Source organism: Molothrus aeneus, chromosome 30 (assembly GCF_037042795.1).
Source record: "Molothrus aeneus isolate 106 chromosome 30, BPBGC_Maene_1.0, whole genome shotgun sequence".
NCBI classification, from domain to species: domain Eukaryota; kingdom Metazoa; phylum Chordata; class Aves; order Passeriformes; family Icteridae; genus Molothrus; species Molothrus aeneus.
The window spans coordinates 2,343,451-2,356,989 of record NC_089675.1 but is presented as its reverse complement, the minus strand read 5'-3'; the positions used below and the strand labels follow the sequence as shown (position 1 = coordinate 2,356,989).

The 13,539-nt window shown below is 69.3% G+C and overlaps 2 protein-coding genes across 3 annotated transcripts; one reads left to right on the top strand and one right to left on the bottom strand.

Moving 5' to 3' along the window:
- The first annotated feature begins 297 nt into the window (after positions 1-297).
- On the top strand, positions 298-3,724 carry TMBIM6 (transmembrane BAX inhibitor motif containing 6). Of its 2 annotated transcripts, XM_066567840.1 has the most exons (10): positions 358-389; positions 1,667-1,768; positions 1,859-1,967; positions 2,063-2,183; positions 2,296-2,344; positions 2,458-2,555; positions 2,654-2,733; positions 2,825-2,925; positions 3,015-3,087; positions 3,174-3,724. In XM_066567840.1, exons 2-10 carry the CDS (start codon positions 1,713-1,715, stop codon positions 3,195-3,197), a joined length of 711 nt encoding a protein of 236 aa, XP_066423937.1. In that variant the 5' UTR covers positions 358-389; positions 1,667-1,712; the 3' UTR covers positions 3,198-3,724. The 2 variants fall into 2 exon arrangements, with proteins under 2 accessions (XP_066423938.1, XP_066423937.1); XM_066567841.1 differs by lacking the exon at positions 3,174-3,724 and having other exon boundaries at positions 298-389; positions 3,015-3,150.
- Positions 3,725-3,817: 93 nt separating this feature from the next.
- On the bottom strand, positions 3,818-12,558 carry NCKAP5L (NCK associated protein 5 like). The gene is made up of 13 exons (XM_066567570.1): positions 12,468-12,558; positions 9,093-9,134; positions 8,850-8,959; positions 8,556-8,624; positions 8,389-8,427; positions 8,186-8,305; positions 7,982-8,095; positions 5,819-7,548; positions 5,592-5,745; positions 5,447-5,525; positions 5,081-5,365; positions 4,826-4,965; positions 3,818-4,259 (listed from the first exon to the last, which is right to left on the bottom strand). Exons 1-13 carry the CDS (start codon positions 12,556-12,558, stop codon positions 4,023-4,025), a joined length of 3,210 nt encoding a protein of 1,069 aa, XP_066423667.1. The 3' UTR covers positions 3,818-4,022.
- Positions 12,559-13,539: the final 981 nt, after the last annotated feature.

Here is a 13,539-nt window from a genome sequence, read left to right as displayed (position 1 = left end):
CTCCCGGTCCCGCCCCGCCCGCCCCGCCGGGTCCCGCCCCAGCGCTGCCCGTGCGCGGCGCCTCCACCAGGGGGCGCCCTCCAGGGCGGCGGCGCCACCGGAGGGCGCCCGAACGCCGGCAGCGAGCGCCGCGCTCCCATTGGCCGGGCCGCGCCCACGCTGACCAATCAACGACGCGCTCGCGCGCGGGGGCGGGCTCTGCCCCTCCAACGGCGGCGCTCGGGCGCGGCCCGGACCGTGACGGCGGCTCGAGACCAGCCCCGCCCCGAGCGGTGACGCCAGCCAATAGAATGAGTAGGGAGGCGGGACTCCGCAGGGTTTTCAGCCAATGAGCGGCGGGGGCGTGGCGCAGAGCTCGCGGCCTGGCACGGACGGCGGACGCGGCGCAGGTGCGGGCGGGGGGCGCGGGCGGGGCGGCCCCGGGGGATCCCCGGTGGTCCCGGTGCGCCTGCAGAGGCCGAGTGACCCCCACAGCACCCCCAGAGCCCATCCCGAGCGGCCCGGGGGGTCCCGCCCCCACCAGGCCCCGTTTGCGGGGGGGGGGGGGCGCGCACGGGTTGGGCCTCGGGGGCTCGGCCCGGTTGTAACGGGAGGAGCGGGGGGGGAGCGGGGCGGCGGAGCGGGGGAAGGAACGGGCAGCGCCGGCCGGGGCGGGGGGGTAAAGGTCGCTTGGAGCCGTCCAGGGGCGGCAGCAGCGAAAGCGGCGCTGGGGGCGGGGAGCGCGGCTCGGGGCCTGCCCGGTGGAACCGGCGGTCACCGGGGCCGGAGGGTGCCACCCCCCGTTGGGGCGGCTGTCACAGCCCTGTCCCAGCCGTGTCACGCACACCCTGCCCGGGACTGTCCCCACGGGTCCTCGCCCTTTGACCTGGGGCTTCCCCAGCCCGGCGGTGGCAGCGCTCCGGTGCCAGCCGGTGTCACCGTGCCCGTGCCCTGCTGTGGCACCGTGGGGCTCCTCTCCTGGAGCCTCCTCTCCGCCTGGGTGGCTCCTTGAAGCGTCCACCCCGCTCCCCCTCGGGCCGTGCTCTGTCCCCTCCATCCCTTGGGGACACCTGGCTCCTGCCACTGGCTGGGCAGGTGCCACAGGGGACGGAGCCGGCCGAGCCGGCTGGACCAGGAGCAGGAGGAGGAGGAGGGCGAGGAAGAGGAGGAGGAGGCCCTGCTGGGAGCCTCCCGCTGCCAGAGCCACCTCTGGGGACGTCATTACGGGCACTAATAGTCACCTGGCACAAAGACGTTTCCAGCTGCCAGCAGCGCTCCCACGACGCCTTCGGGAGCTCCCCTGGCCCCAGAGCAGCTCTGCTGCAGATCCCTCAGGGCTGCCCTGGCCTTGCAACAGCCCTGCAACACCCCAGGGCTCCCTGGCCCTGCAACAGCCGGCTGGGCTTGCACCAGCTGGACAAGGAAGGCTCCAGAGCAGCTCCTGGGCTCTCACTCAGCTCCTGGGGGAGGTTTGGGAGCTTTGGGTGGGTCTCAGCTCCTAGGGGAGGTTTGGGAGCTTTGGGGCAGCTCTCAGCTCCTGGGAGAGGTTTGGGAGCTTTGGGTGGGCTCTCAGCTCCTGGGGGAGTTTTGGGAGCTTTGGGTGGGCTCCAGATCCTAGGGGAGGTTTGGGAGCTTTGGGTGGGCTCCAGGTCCTTGCTGACCCCTCTTTCTTTCTTTCCCCTGGCAGTTTGCAGCCCCGTGGAGCGGCCCTGGGCCCATCCCAGCCTGGCACCATGAACGTCTTTGACCGCAGCATCAACTTCGATGCCCTCTTCAAGTTCTCCCACATGTGAGTGACACAAGGGCAGGGCAGGGGGTTCAGGGGGGCTGTGCCAGCCCTCCCTGCCCACCTCACCACCCTCCTCCTCCTCACCCACAGCTCAGTCTCCACCCAGGAGCACCTGAAGAGGGTCTATGGCAGCTTTGCCATCTGCATGTTTGTGGCAGCTGCGGGCGCCTACATCAATGTGGTGACCCACCTTTTCCAGGTGAGGGACCTTTGAAGGGCTGCAGGTGGCACCCCCAGCCCTGCAGCACCCTGTTGAGGCAGTGCCCAGCCCTCACCTGTCTCTCCCTCTCCCAGTTTGGGTTCCTGACTGGCCTGGGGGCTCTGGGGCTGATGATTTGGCTCATAGCCACCCCTCACAACCGTGAGACCGAGCAGAAGAGGCTGGGGATGCTGGTTGGCTTTGCCTTCCTCACAGGTAGGTGGGCACTGGGGACTCCCCCCACATCCCAAGGCATCCCAAATCCTGCAGAGGGGCCGGATGAAGCCCCCCACAATGGCTCTGGTGCCACCCAATTCTGTCCTTCCAGGCATCAATCTGGGACCCCTCCTGCAAATGTGCATCTCCGTCAACCCCAGGTAGAAGACCCCCCCCACAAAGACCCCATCTCCCACCTCCAGCTGCCACACAGATCCTGTTTACCCCCCTGATGCCCCCCAAAACCCTCTGACCCCCTTCTCTTTGCCCCCAGCATCATCCCCACCGCCTTCCTGGGCACTGCCACCATCTTTGCCTGCTTCTCCCTGAGCGCCCTGTACGCCCGGCGCCGCAGCTACCTCTACCTAGGAGGTGAGAGGGGCTTTGGGGAGGGCTCTGGGAGGGCTGGGGACCCCCACTTTGGTGGGGAGGGTCTCCCCAAACCTGGCCCTGACTCCCTCACCCTCCAGGTTTCCTGCTCTCCGGCCTCACCCTGCTGCTTCTCTCCTCTCTGATTAACGCCTTTGTGAGATCCACCTGGCTCTTCACGGTGAGTCCGCCCTGCTGAGGATGGGCAGGCAGACAGGTGACACCAGCAGGGAGGGGACAGTCCCCAACTGATGCCAATCTACCCCTCACAGGCCCACCTGTACGTGGCCCTGATGATCATGTGTGGCTTCGTGCTCTTCGACACGCAGCTCATCATCGAGAAGGCGGAGAGCGGGGACAAGGATTACATCTGGTGGGTGCTGGGGACACAGGGGGGTGACACAGGGGGCAGGGTGGCCCTCCCTGAGCATCCATCCATGCCTCCAACCCTCTCTTTCCCAGGCACTGCGTTGATCTCTTCCTGGATTTTGTCAACATCTTCCGGGAGCTCCTGATAATCCTGGGCATGAATGAGGTGGGTGAGGGGCCCTGGGCAGGGCAGGGGGACAGAAGGACAGAGGGACAGAGCCCATGGTGACCTTGGCCACTCTCCTCTTGCAGAACAAGAAGAAGGAGAAGAAGTGAAGAGGCTCTGGGCCGAGGCAGAGCCACCCCTGTGTCCCCATGTCCCCTCCCGTCCCTCTCTGTCATTAAAGGGGCTGCGCTTTGCTGCCGAGGAAGCAGCCAGAAGCTTTTGCACCCTCGTGGGTTTTTCTCTTGTTCAGCTTTTTTTTTTTTTTTTTTTTTGATTAAAAACCAGCCAATTTGTGGATCCTGCTGGAGTTTGGCTCCCCTTGGTTTTCCCCCAGCCTTGTGACCCTTGGAGTGGTCACCATTGTGTCCTCTTCCCTCCGAGGTTTGTCCCCAGCCCCACCTGGGGTGTCACCTTTCCCCAAGAGGCCGTGAGGCCCCAAAACCAGCCCTTGGGGGGTCGTTGGTGGGACCCCCCCTCAGCCAAACTCATTGGTGGAGCCTCCCCTTCAGCACCAGTGCCAAGAAATGAACGTGTGCTGGGAGGGGGCCGTGGGGACGGGGCATTCCCAGCACTCCCAGTCCCACCATCTCCGCTCTTTGTACACCGGGATGATTCAATAAATCGCTCAGACTCCAAACTTTTGTCCCCCTCTTTCCATCTGTCCGTCCGTCCTCCCATCCCTGGAGCACGGGGGACACAACAACAACAACAGCACCACCACCACCACGTGTATAAATAACCCGGGCAGGGGAGGGGGTGGCTTTATTGAGTTAAAAACCCATCGGCAGGGGCTGTACAGGGCCATAGCACCATCGGAGAGAGCCGGGAGAGGGAGCGACAGACACCGGACACTCCCAGCCCGGGCAGCACCCTCAGAGCAGGAGCGGGGAGCGGCGGGGACGGGCTGGAAGACGCGGGAGCGGGGCCGGGGCGGCTCAGCCCTGGCTGCCGCAGGAGGAGAGGCTGTCGTAGAGCGAATCGCTGAGGGACTCGGAGTGTTCCAGCCCGGCGGGGCCGTGCCCTCCATCCCGGGACCGCGCCTCCGTGCTGCCCTCGTCCCCCACGTCCGAGGCGCTGGGGGTCCGGCTGCTGCTGGCGCTCAGGGCGGGGGGCAGAGGTGGGGGAACCTCCGGGGATGCCCCTCGATGCCCCCCCGGGCTGCACACGGGGGCCTGGGGAGGGACAGCGTGGACAGGGGGGGTTGCTTGTGGCAGACACCACACCTGTCACTGCCCTGTGGTGGGGAACCTCTGCACCCACCCAGGGCCACTTTAAATCCTCCCCACCGCGGGCAACAGGATCACAGAACTCTGGGGAGTGAACTCTGCACCCACCCAGGGCCACTTTAAATCCTCCCCACCGCGGGCAACAGGATCACAGAATTCCGGGGAGCGTTCCCCCCATGTCCTCTCCCTGTGGCTTCATCCCCACAGCAAAGACAGGAGGGTCTCATGACAGACAGACAGACAGACACCACACCTGTCACTCCCCTGTGGTGGGGAACCTCTGTGCCCCCCCACCCAGGGCCACTTTAAATCCCCCCCACCGCAGGCCACAGAACTCTGGGAAGTGCTCCCCCCACATCCTCTTCATCCCCACAGGATGGGCAGGAAGGTCTGGGGTCCCTCTGCCACGGTTTTGGGGTCCTGCTCCAGAGTTTCAGTGTCCTTACTCTGGAGTTTTGGGGACCCCACCCCAAGGTTTTGGGCTACTCCAGGGTCCCACAAGCTGCCCTTACCTGCACAGGCCGATGCAGCCCCTCCAGCCCCCCGGGTGGGCACACGAAGGGGTCGGCAGCACCGCAGGCTTTGGCGTTGGGGAAGGTCCAGTTCTTGCTCTGCTGGACGCGCCGCGGCTTCCTGGCCTCATCCCCGGTGTCTGCGGGAACAACGGGGACAGCGCTGACCCGGGGAGGGGGGGTCCCCACACCCCCATCTCCCCCCCGTGAGTCCCCGAGGGTGGGCACACCCTGGCACAGGCGGGATTCACCCACCTTGGGGTGCGGCGCGGTGCCCGTGCGAGCTGGGGGGCGCCGGGAGGCGGCAGCCCGGGCCGCTCCGGTGTTTTCCCGGTACCAGCAGCTCCTCGGCGCTCGGCACCTCCCGCTCCAGCGTCCGGGCCTTGCGCGGCACTTTGGTGACGGCGGCCGGCACGGCCCCGGGCAGCGGCTCCGGGCGGCCCCGCGGTTTGGGGGTGCTCTTGGCGGGGACCCCCCCATAATCGGGGGGTGGGAAGGTGCCGATCCCGCTGTCCAGTGTCCGCGTCAGAGACCCGCAGGCTGCGGCACACGGGGACGGATGAGTCGAGGAGCCCATTCCGGTGCCCCCTCTCCACCCTAAGCTCCCCATCACCCCCTCACCGGCGAAATGCTGCCCGGTCCCCGACTCGGACAGGCTCTCGTCTGACGGCAGCTCATCCCGGAGCGCCACGTCGGGCACCTGCGGGGATGCAGAGGCTGAAGGGCTGCGGGGTCCCCCCGGAGCCGAGGCCTGCGGGGTCCTCACCTTGTCCGAGGGCTCCCGCAGGTGTCCCACGATGCCGTTGCGGGGCGGGCGGCAGAGCCGCGGTTCTTTGGCGTCGGGGGGGACCCTCCGGAGGTCACAAAGCTCCCGCTTGTGCTCCAGGCGGGTGTCGTAGGGGACGTCCTTGCCGTCCACCCTGTGGGGAGGCAGCGATCAGGGGGACACCCCACCCTCACCCTCACCCCGAGGGCAGCCAGCTGGGAGCTCACCTGTCCAGCAGCTGCTGCATGAAGGTCTCGGCCGTCACCTCCTGGTACATCACAGGGAGGGGGCCGGGGCCTCTCGGGGGCCCACGGGGACGCCCCTTCTCCAGCGCCAGTCCCTGCAGGAACGCGTGCTCCTCCCGCAGCGCCTTGCGCAGATCCTCCGCCTTCTCCATCAGCTTCGAGATGTTGAGACTCTCGGCTTCCAGCTTGCGGGCTGCCAGCTTGACCTCTCGGCGAAGGGGTGCGGGGGTCCCAGCCCACTCACGCCCGCGCCCACCGTCCCCTCTCCGGCTCAGCGCGGGCAGTTTGCTCCGCCGCAGCCCGAACCAACTCGCCAGCCCCGCTGCTTTGCCCTTGGCCTCGGCGCCCGGTGCCCGCTCCTGCCCCTGCAGCCGCAGCACGTTCTCCTCGATGCCCTTCATCACCTTCTCCTCGATGGCCGAGTGCCCCGGGCCGCTCGCCGCCGGCCCCGTGGGTTCCGCGGGGTCTGCGGGGGTTTTGTGGGGACCCCCGCCCGCCTTGGCGCCCACGGGCTGCTCCTCGCCCCGCGGTGCCCCTGCGGCTTTGCCCGCCTTGGTTGGCAGCTTGGTGGGGCTGCCGTGGGGGCTGCGGGAGGTTTTGGCGGGGGGCGTGGGGGGGGTCCGGGAGGGGGTCCGGCCGGTTCCAGGGCGGCTTTTGCCCCCCGCTTTACCGGGGTCCCCCATGGAACCGGAGGAGTAGCAGCGAGCCAGGGGCTCGGCGCCGTGCGCTGGCTCGGGGTGCTTCAAGCTGCCCCCCAAACCCCCCCGGGGTGGGGGGCGTAGCTCGGCCCCATGGCCCCGTTCGGGCCGCCCCGGGCCGGGCGGTTCTCGGCCCTCAGCGCCCCGCAGCTTGCCCAGGGCTGCCAGGCGCTCCTTGAAGGGCAGGTAGCCCGGCTCGGGGGGCTTCTTGCCGGGCCGGCGGCAGGGGGCCGAGCCCCCCGTGCCACGGCGGGAGCTGGGGGGGGACGCCGCCGCCCGCTCCCCGCCCGCCGCCGGTGCCGGGGGTCCGGGGGGCTGCTCCACCGCCTCGAAGGTGTGGGGGAAGGCGGGGGGCTCGGTGGAACCGGGCTCTGGGGCGGCGTCGGGGGACGGGCGGCGGCTGAGCACCGGGGAGGCCTCGGGGTGGGCGCCGCGACACGGGATCTTGGAGGGGTGGGCGAGCTGGGGGCTGAGGCGCAGCCCCGCGGGAGGGGGGGGCGGCAGCTTGAGCACCTTGCTGGGGGAGGGCAGGGGATTGGGGACGGGTGAGATGGGGGTGAAGCCGCCCTCGGGGCTCTCCTCGCCCGCAGTGTAGAGTCCCAGGAACGCGGGGTGCTCCCCGCGCCGCTGCCGGGGGGGGCCCCCGGGGGCTTCCCCGTTGCGCCGGCAGCAGCCCCCGCCCTCACCTCGCAGCAGCCGCTCGGCCAAGGCGCTGAGCAGAGCCCCCCGAGGCGGCCCCGCTTCCTCGGGGGAGGAGCAGGGGCTGCCCTCGGTGCCCCGCCAGGCCCCCGCAGCCCCCGGGCCCCGCAGAGGGCAGGGGGGCCAAGCCAGGGCCGTGCAGGGCTCGGGGGAGCCGGGGGAGGCTGGGGGGGGGCCCAACAGAGGGTCTGTCTCCTCCAGCTTGCGCAGCACCTCCAGGATTTGGGCTTTCTTTTTGAAGAATGGGGACAGGGCATCCAGGGGAGGGGCACCGGGGCTGAGGCCAGGGCTGCCCGATGGCACCGGCGGCAGCACCTGTGGGGACAGGGCACCGTCACCCTGTGAGCACCTGGCACTGAGCCACCCTGGTACCAGAGGGGGACACTCTGGAAACACAGAGGAGGACACAAGAGGCTTTGGGATGGGGACATGATGGGGACAGGGACATCTGGGGCAATGGGTTCTGGAGCCAGAGACATCACAGATGGAGGTGGACACCATGGACCTGGAGAGGTGACACCACAGGGACCACAGGGACAGGGACCCTGTTTAAAGTGCCATAGGCACTTGGATGGGGACACAGATCCAGGTGGGGGGACAGGACAGGACACCATGGGCCTGGGAAGCCACGTGTCACAGGCCTGGTGACACCACACACACACACTGGGAAAAGACAATGGAGAAGGGGGTGACACTGCCCAGAGAGGGGACACTGGGACAGGAAGGGCTTGGGAACACTGACACCCACCTCGGGCAGGGACAGACAGAGGCCAGGGAGCAGCTGGGGGGGCTCTTGCTCAGCAGAGCTGGGCTGGGGGGTCACTGGGACATCCGGGGCCACTGGCACCGGGTGCAGCGGCAGCTGGAGAGCAGAGAGGTGCTGGGTTAAGCTCTGGGGGGGCTCTGCCCCATTCCCACCCCCCCCAAGCCCCCATTGCAGCCCCAGGCACACCTGAGGGAGGGAGCCAGTGGAGAGCTGCAGCTTCTGCTGGAAGAGGTCGCTCAGCACCTGGTTCTGCCGCTCCAGCTCGAACACGCGTTTCTTCAGCTTGATGCATTCCTCACGCAGGTCCTGCCCGGGGTGTTGGGGGTCAGCCAGGACCCCCAGGACCCCTCAGCATCCTCCCAACCCCCTGACACCCTCCTGACACCCACCTTTTGGTTGAGCAGTGCCTGCACCACGTGGTTGGCAACCTGGGGAGGAGAAGGGAGGTCTGGGTGGGGGCACAGGGCACAGGGAGGGTCCTGCCCAGCAAACAGGTGGGCACAGGTGGGCACAGGTGGGCACAGGTGCCCTGAGTGTGTGCCCTGCTCTCCAGTACCTCGTCCAGGCAGCGCTCGTACGTCTCCCTCTGGTTCTCATTGGCCTGGGCCAGGGCTGAGTTCTCTGCCTAGAACAGAGCAAGGACAGCTCAGGGCACAGCTCAGGGCACAGCTCAGGGCACAGCTCAGGGCACATCCCCGTGGCACCGAGCAGATTCTCTATCTCCTGGTGCCACACACAGCAGGATGGGGCTGCCCCAGAGGGCCATGAAAAACTGGCTCTGTGGCACTGGCCTGGCTCTTGGCACAGCTGCCCAGTGGTGCCACGTCCTGGTGCTGCCATCCCCACCTACCTCCAGCTCCCGCAGGCGCTGCAGCAGCTCATGGCTGGTGCCCGTCTCCCCCAGCGCCGCGGGGCTCCCGGCTCCCGGCGCCTCGGCCACGCTCTCCGACATCGCTGCTGCTGCGGGGGACACGAATCACCACGGGCCCTCTGCTGGCCCCTGGCTGGTGGCTCCTGGCCTGAGGCACCGCCAGACCCTGCAGAGCCCGGCCTGAGGCGCCCCCAGGCCCGGCACAGCCCGGCCCTCTCTTACCTGGCTTTGGATGTCCCCAGCCCCGGACCTGTGCGGTGTCACCTGCCAGGGAGAACCGGGCTGAGGAAGAGGATGGAGCCTGCAGGGCCGAGTCCTGACCCCTCCCCTCCTGCTGCCCCCTTCCTTCCCGGTGCTACGGGGGAATGATCGGCCCCGGGATCGGCACAGCACGCCCGGGACCGGCACCGGGAACAGCCCTGGGGCACCGGCATGTGCAGCACCACCGGGAGCGGCACGGGCATCAGCCCCGGGGCACCGCTGTGCCCCAAGAACCGGGACCGGGTCACGAGGATGTGCAGCAGCACCGGGACCGGAATCGGCACAAGAAGCCCCGGGGCACCGGGATGTGCAGCACCCCGGGGCTACCGGGATACGCAGCAGCCCCGGCACTGACCCCGGCCCCGGAGCACCGGGATGCGCGGCCCCGGTGCGCACAGGACCCCCGGGCGTCCAAACGGGCCCCCCCCAGTGCCGCACACCCCCCGCTCCACCCCGGGCTTCCTCCGTCCCTCCGCTGAGCGCCGGTCCCGCTCCGTACTCACGCCCGGGGCTCCCGGTAGCGCCGGTAGTCGCGGCTCAGAGCGGCCCTGGGGCCGGTCCCGGCGACGGCGGCGTTTCCATCCCGGCCCGGCCCGGCCGCGCTATTGTTGGGAGGCGGCGGCGGCGGCTCCGCCTTCCCGGCCGCGGCCGGGGAGGAGCCGGGATGGAGCCACCGCCTCCCCCGGTGCGCGGCTCCGCCAGCGCCAGCCCCGGGCAACCGGCGCTGAGGCCCCCGGGAGCGGCGGCACCGGGAACCATCCCGGGAGGGGAAGCACCGGGAACCGCCCCGTGACACCGGAGGGACGGGGCAGAGCACGGAGGGGTCCCCAGAGGGCATTCCGCACCCACCGGAGGGACTGCCCGGGACCCCCGGGACCCCTCGGGGAGCCCCCGGGGCTGCGGGAGCGGAGCCGAGCCGGGACCCCCGGCCGTGGCTTCCACCCCCCGAGGGGGAGGTTTGGGGTTTTGGGGTTCACACGGGGCCGCGCGTCCCCGGTTCACCCCTGGGGGGGGCTCGGCAGGACGGGAGAGACCGGGGGACAAGAGGAGAATTTGGGGGGGCTGCGGGGGACAACAAGAGGATCTGGGGGTGATGGAGGGACAAGGGGAAGGTCTGGGGGGGCACGGCCACACCTCGCCCGTGCTGTCCCCGTCCCCCGCAGCCCGTGGGGCGAACCCCCGCGGGTCCCCATTGTCCCTGAGGTGCCCGTGGGCCCCTCGGCCGCCCCCCCGAGCAGGAAGCGGCCCCGGGGCCGGCGGCTCCGGCTGCGTCACGGGGGGAAGTGAGGCTCCGTCTGGAGGGGAAGAGCGGCCCGCGGCCCCCCCAAGCCCCCGGCGGGGACAGCCGGGGGGGCCCCGACAGATGGACAGCGAGGCCATCCCCTCCCCCAGCGCGGGGCCCTGCGCGGGAGGGTCCCTGTGGGGAGGGGGACACGGCTCCGGCACTGCCAGGGCCACCCAGAGCCCGTGTCCCCTCCCCAGTGTCCCCCCGGCCACTCTGTCCCCGCTGCCCCGTGGGGACACGGCGAGGGGACAAACCGCAGCCCTGGACGTGCCAGCGTGGCTGTGACGGGCTGGCCCTGGCCCTGACCCCCACACCAGGGTCCCCATGGCGAGCCAGGGACAGGGGTGACAGCCCCGAGAGTCCCCAGCCCTGGCGAGCCCCTATGGGGGCAGCCAGGACACCCTGGGGACAGTCCAGGACCAGCCAGGATGCAGCAGGGACAGCAAGGAAACCTTGGGGACAGCCAGGACACCCTGGGGACAGTCCAGGACCAGCCAGATGCAGCAGGGACAGCAAGGACACCTTGGGGACAGCCAGGACACCCTGGGGACAGTCCAGGGACAGGGGGTGACAGCCTCGAGTGTCCCCAACCCCACTGAGCCCCTATGGGGGCAGCCAGGACACCCTGGGGACAGTCCAGGGACAGGGGGTGACAGTCTCGAGTGTCCCCAACCCCACTGAGCCGTTCTGGGGGCAGCCAGAACATTGGGGACAGTCCAGGGCCAGCCAGGATGCACCAGGCAAGGACACCCTGGGGACAATCCAGGGACAGGGGTGACGGTCCCGAGTGTCCCCAACCCCGATGAGCCCTTCTGGGACAGCAAGGACACCCTGGGGACAGCCGGGACACACCGGGGACAAGTGGGATGTGCCAGAGAAATGGCCTCAGGCTGCGGGGACACATCGAGGACAGCTGGGCAGGGACACGCAGGGACAGCCAGGGATGCGGTGGGGACACTGCATGGAACAGTCAGGATGTGGTGGGGACAGCAGAGACACACACAGGGGACAGCTGGGGACACTGGGGACACCCCAGGGACAGCCAGGATGCACTGGGGACATTGGGGACACCCCAGGGACAGTCAGGGTGCAGGGGGACACTGGGGACAGCCAGAATGCTCTGGGGACACTGGGACACCCCAGGGACAGCCGGGGTGCAATGGGGACATTGAGGACACCCCAGGGACAGTCAGGGTGCAATGGGGACACCCCAGGGACAGCTGGGATGCGCTGGGGACACCCCAGGGATAGTCAGGGTTCACTGGGGACCCTGGGGACAGCCAGAATGCTCTGGGGACACCCCTGGGACAGTCAGGGTGCACTGGGGACACTGAGGACACTGCAGGGAGAGTCAGGATGCACTGGTGGCCCTGGGGACAGCCGGAATGCTCTGGGGACACCCCAGGGACAGCCAGGGTGCACTGGGGACATTGGGGACACCCCAGGGACAGCCGGGGTGCACTGGGGACACCAGGAATACCCCAGGGACAGCCAGGATGCAGTGGGGACATTGGGGACACTGCAGGGACAGTCAGGATGCACAGGGGACACCAGGAATGCCCCAGGGACAGTCAGGATGCGCTGGGGACACTGAGGACACCCCAGGGACAGTCAGGATGCACTGGTGGCCCTGGGGACAGCCGGAATGCTCTGGGGACACCCCAGGGACAGCCGGGGTGCACTGGGGACACCGGGGACACCCCAGGGACAGTCAGGATGCAGTGGGGACATTGGGGACACCCCAGGGACAGCCGGGGTGCACTGGGGACACCGGGGACACCCCAGGGACAGCCAGGACGCAGCGGGGACACCTCCGAGACATCCGGGATGCTCCGGGGACAGCGGGGACAGCCGAGGACACAACGGGGACGCACCGGGGACACGCGGGACGCCACCCACCGGGCCAGCCCCGCCGCTCCCCCGGGTTCCCCCCCCCACCCTCCCGGTGCCCGGAGGCCACCGATGCCGCCCGCCCCCCCCCGCCTCCGGTACCCCCGAGGAGCGGCCCCAACCTCCCCCCGCCCCCGGTCCCCCTCGCCCCGGAGACTCACCGGGGGCTACGGCGGGGCCGAGGCGGCATGGCCGGGGCTGGCACCGGCACCGGCACCGGGGCGGGACCGGCGGCGGCGGCGGTGACGTCATGGCTGCACCGGGCCGGCCCCGCCCTGCGCCCCCGCCGCCGCCAATCCGCGCGCACCGGGCATCCCCCCCTCCCCCCAACCGTTCCCGTGATCACCGGAACCGCCCGGAACGGAGCCGGGACCGCCGCTCCCTCCTCCAGCCCGGCGGGATCGGTACCGAGTCCCCCCCCCCCGCCCCCGGTGGAGCTGAGCCGGGATGGGACCGGAACGAGCCGAACCCCACCGAGACCCCCCGAGCGTGACCCTCCCGCCACGGGAGCCGGACCGGAATCAAGAGGGACCCCGAAGGGACCCCCCAGGGTACCCCAAACATCCCAGGGCACCCCAAATACCGCCCAGGGTACCTCCAAACACCCCCCAGGGTACCCCAAATACCCCTCAGGGCACCCCAAACATCCCAGGGCACCCCAAATACCGCCCAGGGCACCCCAAACACCCCCAGGGCATCCCCAAACCCCACAGGGCACCCAAACACTCCAGGGCACCCAAAACACCCCCAGGGCAACCCAAACCCCTCAGGGCATCTCCAACATCCCCCAGGGTACCCCCAAACACTCCAGGGCAGCCAAAACACCCCCAGGGCAACCCAAACCCCTCAGGGCATCTCCAACATCCCCCAGGGTACCCCCAAACACTCCCCAGGGCACCCCAAACACCCCAGGGTATCCCAAACATCCCCCAGGGCACCCCAACTACTCCCCAGGGCACCCCAAATACCCCCCAGGGCAACCCCAAATCCCACAGGGCACCCCAAAGACACCAAGGCACCCCACACATCCCTCAGGGCACCACAAACACCCCAGGGCACCTCCAACATCCCCCAGGGTACCCCCAAACACTCCAGGGCACCCAAACACTCCCCAGGGCACCCAAATACCCCAGGGCACCCCCAAACCCCACAGGGCACCCCTAAACACCTCCAGGGCATCCCCAACACCCCCCAGGGCACCCCTAAACACCTCAGACACCCCCAAATCCCAGA

Bases quoted from the DNA above. Each gene is read 5' to 3' on its own strand.
- TMBIM6 (XM_066567841.1), top strand. From the start codon at position 1,713: ATGAACGTCTTTGACCGCAGCATCAACTTCGATGCCCTCTTCAAGTTC. The intron at 1,968-2,062 runs GTGAGGGACCTT...TCCCTCTCCCAG, and splicing joins TGGTGACCCACCTTTTCCAG to TTTGGGTTCCTGACTGGCCT. The intron at 2,556-2,653 runs GTGAGAGGGGCT...CTCACCCTCCAG, and splicing joins CAGCTACCTCTACCTAGGAG to GTTTCCTGCTCTCCGGCCTC.
- NCKAP5L (XM_066567570.1), bottom strand. From the start codon at position 12,558: ATGACGTCACCGCCGCCGCCGCCGGTCCCGCCCCGGTGCCGGTGCCGG. The intron at 8,428-8,555 runs GTACTGGAGAGC...TCTCCTCCCCAG, and splicing joins ACGAGCGCTGCCTGGACGAG to GTTGCCAACCACGTGGTGCA. The intron at 7,549-7,981 runs GTGGGTGTCAGT...CTGTCCCCACAG, and splicing joins TCTGTCTGTCCCTGCCCGAG to GTGCTGCCGCCGGTGCCATC.